Source organism: Phaseolus vulgaris, chromosome 4 (genome assembly GCF_051622355.1).
Source record: "Phaseolus vulgaris cultivar YP4 chromosome 4, ASM5162235v1, whole genome shotgun sequence".
In the NCBI taxonomy this organism is placed as follows: domain Eukaryota; kingdom Viridiplantae; phylum Streptophyta; class Magnoliopsida; order Fabales; family Fabaceae; genus Phaseolus; species Phaseolus vulgaris.
This window is the reverse complement of record NC_143501.1, coordinates 11,322,352-11,330,487: the sequence shown is the minus strand read 5'-3', so window position 1 is coordinate 11,330,487 and position 8,136 is coordinate 11,322,352. Positions and strand designations below refer to the sequence as shown.

Below are 8,136 nucleotides of genomic sequence, written 5' to 3'. Positions count from 1 at the left end.
TAAAATCTAGAAGCATTTGAAACAACTAATGCAACAAATGAAATAATGCAGCAACTCAAAGATCTAATGGAACAATTGAAAGAGCTAACCTAGCAAATCAAAGGACTACATAGTTGAAAGACACATTCAAGTTGATGCAACAATAATTAGCTATATGATGATGGAACGAAAACTTAACGAAACTTCAATAAGTAAGATTCAAGTTCACCCCACTATGCTAAAGACTTTAATACTAGTCCCTTACTTGAAGTTCACTCACAATTTAAGTTTTATTATTTCATATTTGTTTTCATGTAAGTGTTGTATTTATTCTAATTAATCATTTTCATTGTCTTTCACAAGTACTTTTTAATTGACCCTTCACTTTGATTATTACTTGAAATGGGACACTTTTTTTCTTAATCCTGTAATTGGTTTATCTTTAGTTTCAAATAGTCTTTAGTCCTACTTTAAGTAATCAAACATTCTTGATTCCCAATTGAACTTATTTTTCTTAAACAATCTTACTTTGTGAATTTTTCATGCTATGTATACGGTACATTTTACTTCACTATTACTTGACTATCACCTCTTTAAAATGTGTTTTTTTAGAATTGAAATTATAAACTACACAAACACCTCCATTACTAAAATTCAATTTTCATTTCAAATTTAAAGTCATCAAGGTTATATAATTCTCATAATGCAATTGGAATTTCATTTCAAACTCAATTTTAGAACCTCTATATTGAAACTGTAACAACATTTTTATTTGGAATCCAATTGATTGGTTCCTGTTATAATTGAATTTGAAATTAAAAACTCATATTGTATGAGTTGGATATGGAATTACAATTAAAATTATTGGATTTAGATTTAGAATTACAATTACCATTGACATTGGGTTTGAAATGACTTTGGGTGAGGAATTATAATTTATATAGACATGTTTCAAATTTACAAATTGATTGAAAGTGCTTCAAAACTGAAAACAATATGTTTTTATTCATCAACCTGAACGTTTGCTAACCATTTCTTCTTCTTCTACTTAACGTTGGCCTGACCGACTTTCTTTGTTAAAGTTTGTTTATAGCATTGGCAAGACTAATGCAACCTTTTTAATTAAAATATTTTATTTATTTAAAGTGTTTACTTTTACAATGTTAAATGTTTTTTCATATTTTATTTAATTATCTGTTAGGTTGATATTAATAGTGTCTCCTTCATAAATCTAAGATTCCACAGCTTCCACACTTGAACCGTGAACTTTTTAGCTTGTTAAGGCGTACGCTAATCAAATTTTAGCGTAAACTTATTTTTATTTGTCTCATTTTTTACCAACATTGAAGTCATTTATTATTGTAATGTAATATTAATAATATATCAATAAATATATATATATATATATATATATAATTGTCTTAATGATTTATATATTCATATTATTATATTATCATAAGAAGGTTATGGAATAGATGAATAGAAAATAGGAACAGAGTCAATATCATTCAAATATTGAATAGCACTTAACTAATATTTGAAAAGAAAAAGAAATACATCTTTTGTAAATGTTATAGGATGAGAAATGATTTTTTAACATGACGCTTTCATAATAATAAGAGTTTGTCATTTTCATAAATAATTAAATAAATGATTATCTAGTGATTATATTTAATATTAGTCAAGTAATATTTATTTCAAAAAGAAGCAAGATAAGAAGACTAGTAACAGATTATTTTAATTAATCTCATGACAAATGTTGAAAAAAATATTTCTCTCTGTTCGAATCATGACAATATCCATAAAAAGAGAAGATAATTAATTTAAAAGTATATTAATAAACTTAATACTAAATTAGAATATAAAATCAATAAATTTCCATATGGTTAGCATTATGAAGTATGGTTTTATATAACAACCACTTTAATAGTTTGGTGGAAAGTTAGAATGGTCTAATATGAAATATTTGTGACAGATTTAAAGACAGCCTTTGAAGTTGATGACTAATTGAGTCAAACAAAATTAAGTTTTGTAGCTGAGACTGCGGTGCGTTATTCATTATAGTACTTCCTATAATCACTTACTCTCTCACCCAACCACAAATCTCTTCAAAACATTATTATAACTATTTTTACTTATTCAAGACTCAACAAATATTATGAGAAACATTTCTCTTTCTGTCTATTTTCTTTAATCTAAATAATTCAACTTTTCATTTTTTTTATTCTTCTTTTACCTTCTTGCTTTCGCTCTTCAATTTAAATAAAGATAACATTATTTTATATTATTACGTTTCTGTCCCACAAATTTAAAATTTATCATTTATTTAAATTAATTTAAAAATTATTGGTTTTAGTCTTTTTTTTCCTCAATTTTACTTATATATATAATTAATAATTTCATTTTATTTATATATTGTATTTTTATTGGAAAATATTATATTAATAGTTTATTATTATTTTAATAATATTTACAGACAGTTTAAAATAAACTTTCAAAATTTAAAAACTAAAAAGATTAATTTTATATTTGAAGGAGCGAGATAAATTTAATATAAGGGATTGACAATATCTTTTACTTTTAAATTGAGTTTCAGAATAAAAAAATGTCAAAAGTTTAAAATAATTATGCAATAATCAACTTCCACTACAATGTAAAATAAAAATTAATTTTAGATACCAAAATAAGTAATTAGTTACTATATTGATTGAATTAGAGACTATTTTATAAACTAAAAAAAATATTGGTATCTAAAGTAGTTTTTATTATTAATAAAAATTTATAAAGTAGTCTCTAAATTGGTATCTAACCATTACCTACTAAGATTTTATCTACTAATTACTTATATTCTAAACTAGTCTCTATTAGTCTTTTAGAAACTAATTTAGAATCTAAAATATTAGTAGCTAAACCCGTGGTACCTAATTTAGATATATCAATTTAGAAACTATTTTAGAAGGTTTTATTAATAATATAAACCATTTTAGATACCATTAATTTTTTAAGTCTCTAAAATAGTATATAATTTAGTTAATATAATGACTAATTATTTTTTTTCTAAATTTTGTTGTTATTTAATGATTTTTTTTAGTTATATTATATACTATCAAATTAATATTAAAACATACACCATTATAAATTAATAATCATAAATGTTAAAAATAACACATACTTTTTTTTTATAACTTTAACAATCAAAGTATACATAAAAAAAATTAAATCTAGTATATAATAATATTAAGATTTATGTTTCAAAAATACATAATAATTTTTTAATAAAAATATAGAATGGAAAATAAAATTATAAATAATTTATGTTATTTTCTAAGAAAAAATTAAATAATATTTCTTATTGTGAACTGAAATTTTCTTAATTTTTACATTTCTTTTTACGGATTCATTACAATTCTTTTCTAACTATTCCAGGGTAGATTTATGGTTAAAACAAATCAAATATTAAATGTTATTAGCTTGTTTTAAAGTTGGGTTAGGAACAATATAGGGAAGATTTGACACTAACCTTGTGCCATGTGTTTGCTTTTAATGAAACGTTGTGACTATTGCATATATAAATTTTAATGACACTTAAAAATAATATTTAAAGATGATTTTATTCTGGTAAAAGTAAGTCGATTTTAATGTCGATCATTATTATCGTCGATAAATGATGAGTTAACAATGGTTATTATACAAAGTTGTTGTGAAAAAACAAAATTAAGAACAAAATCCCTTTACGCTATTTTTAACGACAGTTCAAATTGTCAATTGTCGTTAAAAGAAGGTTATTTTTTTCTAGTGATTTTAAGGATGGTTAATGCATTGTTTCTCATTAATTTAAGTTTATATTGAATATTTTTGTTGAATTGTTGTCGTTTTTTAAATTTTTTTAAATTATGGTTATATATTGTTATTTTCAGATTTTGAATATGTAAAAAAAAATCCATGTGTTGTAAAATATCATAACTTAAATATAAAAAACTCAACAAAACATCATAACTTAAACTACAAATTGTATTTCAAAAAGTTCAACAATCAATTTAATGTCGTTCTAATCAGTCATCTAACATAAAGTGTTATACATGGTTACAAAATACTTTGTAATGTTGTTCTAACATACTTTAGTGCTTATGAGTCTAATCGTTGTGGTATCTTCTAATGATGATTGACGTCATACCTGTCGTTAAAAATATTCAATTAATTACAAAAATATTTTTAACGACGGTTCTTAGTCATCGTCGTGGTTTCATACTTTTTTGACTTTTTTAGAATGGTTCTTTTACAAACCGTCGTTGATGGCATAAGGTTCATTTAATTTGAAAATTGTCACCACCTTTTTTTCACGATGATTTTGTGTCAAATGTCGTTGGTCGTCGTTGGGATATTTTTTGTACTAGTGTGTGCCAAAACAGAAAAGTAAGAGTGCATTGAGGTTGGATCAACTAATCTACGTGGAAAAAGAGGCAAGAAAAGGTGCTGAGACACTGAAATCACTCCCTCCCTCACATGTAGAGAAAGTAGTTGAAAGCCATGTAGGCAGTTGTGCATTTTCGCTTGCCCAACTTTGATCTTTGCATGGTTGCATGGTCATAGTGTTTTTTGCAGAGAAAACTCGATTACTTGTTTAAGATAATCAATACTACGTTTTTTTTACATAATCAATTATTCCTTGAAACATCATCACACATAATCGATTATGGCTGAAAAATAAAGCATAATCGATTATCCATTGTAAACATCATAAGACATAATCGATTATGGCTGAAAAAAAGAGATAATCGATTATCACAGAACCTTAATCGATTATCACAGAACCTTAATCGATTATCTTCGTGCTCTTTTGTTTCCAATTGTGTTTTCATGATAAATTATCTATGAGTTAAGCATGTAAAAAATGATGATGCAGAATTTTTTTATTTTATTTCAGTGGTATGCATGTCAAAATTGGTGTTCAATGAATTGGAAATTTTGATTTTGTGTAAGTTAATATATGTGTTTAACAATGTGATTGTGTATTTAATTGATTTGTGTTATAGAATTGGTTTTAATAAATATATTGTTCATTTATATTTATATTTAAAATATGAAAGTTGAGTGTAACACCAAACCCTGATGCTTAAGCTAAATGTAGTTCAATTCCAAAAGCTAACCCTAACTCTAATCTTAATATCTAGCCTAAACATTGGCTCTAACCATAACCATATCTCTTACCTAAAAAGTAACCTTAACCCTAACCAAGCCCATAACCCTATCCATACCCTTTAACAGTGACCCAAACCCTAACCCTAACCATAAAACTAATGCTAACCCTTTATTTAAATATTTCTAAAGAGAAGGGTAAATTTGTAAACTTACATTTTAAACCTTTTAAAAAAATTAAAAATTCCTTCACAACCATCATATTAATCACAAACTTCAATAAACTCTCCTCACAAATTCACTCTACATACCTTAATCCAAACAACATCACTTTATTCACATGTTCATTTCAAATCACTCAAAATCCACTCCCTCTAATTCTCACACATCCCCTCCCTAATCCAAACACACCATAAGAGTGTGATTTTTAACAACAATTAAAAGAGAGTTTTATTAAAAGTTATATCATTCAATGATGGTTAGACTTGTTATTGTTAAAAGAGGTTACAATGATAATTTTAGATCCAACCATCGTGGTAACTTCTTTTAATAATGGCATGCTGATGTAAAATCGTCATCATGAAACACAGACAATAGAGGCAACTAATCATATGAACAAAGCGTGGTGACAACGAAAGTGGTAGTAGGTAATACAACAGACACAACGAGGGTTGCAAGTGTTTTGGCAGGGGCTAGATCAAGGATTATGACATGAAACATGAGTAGAGGCAATGCAAATAGTGACGAAGGGAGGACACGACAATTGATGGATGAAGATAGTAACAAGCTTCAAAATTCCAGTGATAGGAGACAAAAAGAAATGAAAACAAAGATATAAATTATAAGCACGCACAAATTTCAATATTTTGATGTAGAAAAAAAAAGGCAATGATGACAGGTCTTAAAAAAATTGTCATTGTTTTTAAATTGTTTGAATTTTAGTGAGGATTTTAAAAAAATTATATACCTTTACAAAATTATGCACTATGTCATTTTTACGATAATGACTCAAACTATGGTTAAAATGCATGTTACACTGACATTTCATATACTGAGACTAAGACACTACTTTTACTCTAATACCTTATAAGAATGGATTTAAGGTTTTTCTTTCTTAAATACTGCTAATCTCATTCATTCTTTATACAACTAATAGTAATTATAAATAAGACATAAGTATTCCATCAAGAATAGAAAAGTGTAGTATTAGTGGCCTCTTTATATTAATTAACTTAGAAGTGTTGGGCTATATAATTTTACCATTTTATAGAACTTACTTCCATGACCTTATACAACTCTGAATACAATTTGCCATTGATACAAAAGAAGTTTATCAATTTCATTAATTAGTACTAAAATATAACATTTTGTGTTCATGTTTTAAAATGTATGAGCAAGTTATATTTTCTTAGTTTTATTCATAGTTCTAGATGTTCATGCATATAGATTCTATCAAGTGATAGCTACATTATGAAATTGAAAGGATCTTGGATTTGCTTGTTGTGCTAATCATCAGTGGCAAAGTAACGATCAGCAAACTCCCCTAAGCCAGGGATCACATGAGAATTCTCATTCAGTGAATCATCAATCTCTGATGTCACAAGTTTTAACAGTGGAAATCTCTCACAGACTGCATTTATTCCTTGTGGTGCCTGCATGATGCAATTTTGTTAATAACAATGCAAGGAAAATGCATGAACAAAAGGGTAAAGACAAGGAAGTAAAAAACCAGAGTGACTTACTGCTACTAAGTTTAGAAATATGATATTAGATTCTGGTACACCTTTCTTCAGAAGTAAAGAGATAGCTTTGACTGCAGAGTTTCCTGATAGTTATCACTATTAGACACTCCATGAAAATTGAAGTAGGCAACACTACACAACACAACTAGGATAGATACACTGCATATTGAGGTGGGTGTTCAGGTTTAAGACACTAAAACATTCAATTAACATCTTAATAAATTAATATTTTAATTATATTTACTTAATTTTTTTAACTTGAATATATATAAAGAGTTGTGAAGAAGATGTTATTTTTACTATAAAGGGTCTCAAAGCAACTTTATCCTTAAGTTTAGGTATGGAGGTTACCTATAAAATCTGAAACCCACATAGTATGTTCCTAAAAATTTGAGAATGTTTAAATTTTGGGGTTAAACAATTTTATTTGGAGGTCTTGTGAATATTTTTGATTTGATAAAGAAATATAATAATAATAAATAAAATGCTAAGCTAAGTAAAAATAAATTTAAAAAAAATATATATTAATGGTTCAATAATTGTATTATAGGTTTATGTATGAAAGGGTATGAATCATGTATTTTTCCTAGAATAAGAAACATATTTGTTTGTTTTAAAGTCTTGATTTTAGTAAAGGATTTTAAAAAATGAGAGGACACAAAACTGCAGAAAATTGGTATGAGAGGACGCACGGATTATATGAGAGGACGTACGGATAGAGGACGCCTGAACTACCATGGAGGAAACGATATTGCACAAGATTACACAACTTTCTTCTTCTCGAATTTCCCAAGCGGGTTTGGAGAAATCGATATGCTGAAGATCTTCCAGAAATGGGCCAGAGTGAAAGAGGTTTTTATCTCACGAAGACTCAACAAAGGAGGTTTGGGTTCGTGAGTTTCTTCGGCGTTAGAAATGCAGGGCGGTTGAAGAAAGAGTTGGATCAGGTGTACATAGGGAGTAGGAAGCTCTATGTTAACATTCCAAAATATAAGAGAACTCATTCCGAATCACGCAGATTGGACACGAAGGTCTCAAGGGTTACTAACGCAGAGAAACAAACGGAACATAGGAAGCGATATCAGATCGTAGCTGAGCTTAGCGGAAAACAGAGTAGTCAGGAGATTTGGGTGGAGAAGAAGGGGCGAAGGTCCTACGCTGAAGCTGTTATGGGAGAACACTCGGAACAATGGAAGGGCCCGAGCATCACAACCCATTTCTCTGTTTTTCTGTGGAAGGAAAGAAGTGTTATTGGGAAGCTTAGAGACGCTATGGATCT

General features: G+C 27.6%; 1 protein-coding gene across 1 annotated transcript in view; it reads right to left on the bottom strand.

Moving 5' to 3' along the window:
* Positions 1-6,583: 6,583 nt before the first annotated feature.
* The window catches only part of LOC137836424 (uridine kinase-like protein 5), a 30,405-nt gene continuing 28,852 nt past the window's right edge, over positions 6,584-8,136 (bottom strand). The window contains exons 12-13 of the mRNA XM_068645143.2: positions 6,858-6,940; positions 6,584-6,767 (exon numbers count right to left, since the gene is read on the bottom strand). Of these exons, the coding sequence (XP_068501244.2) occupies positions 6,621-6,767; positions 6,858-6,940 (230 nt within the window). The 3' untranslated portion in view covers positions 6,584-6,620. The remainder of the gene's footprint in view (positions 6,768-6,857; positions 6,941-8,136) is intronic.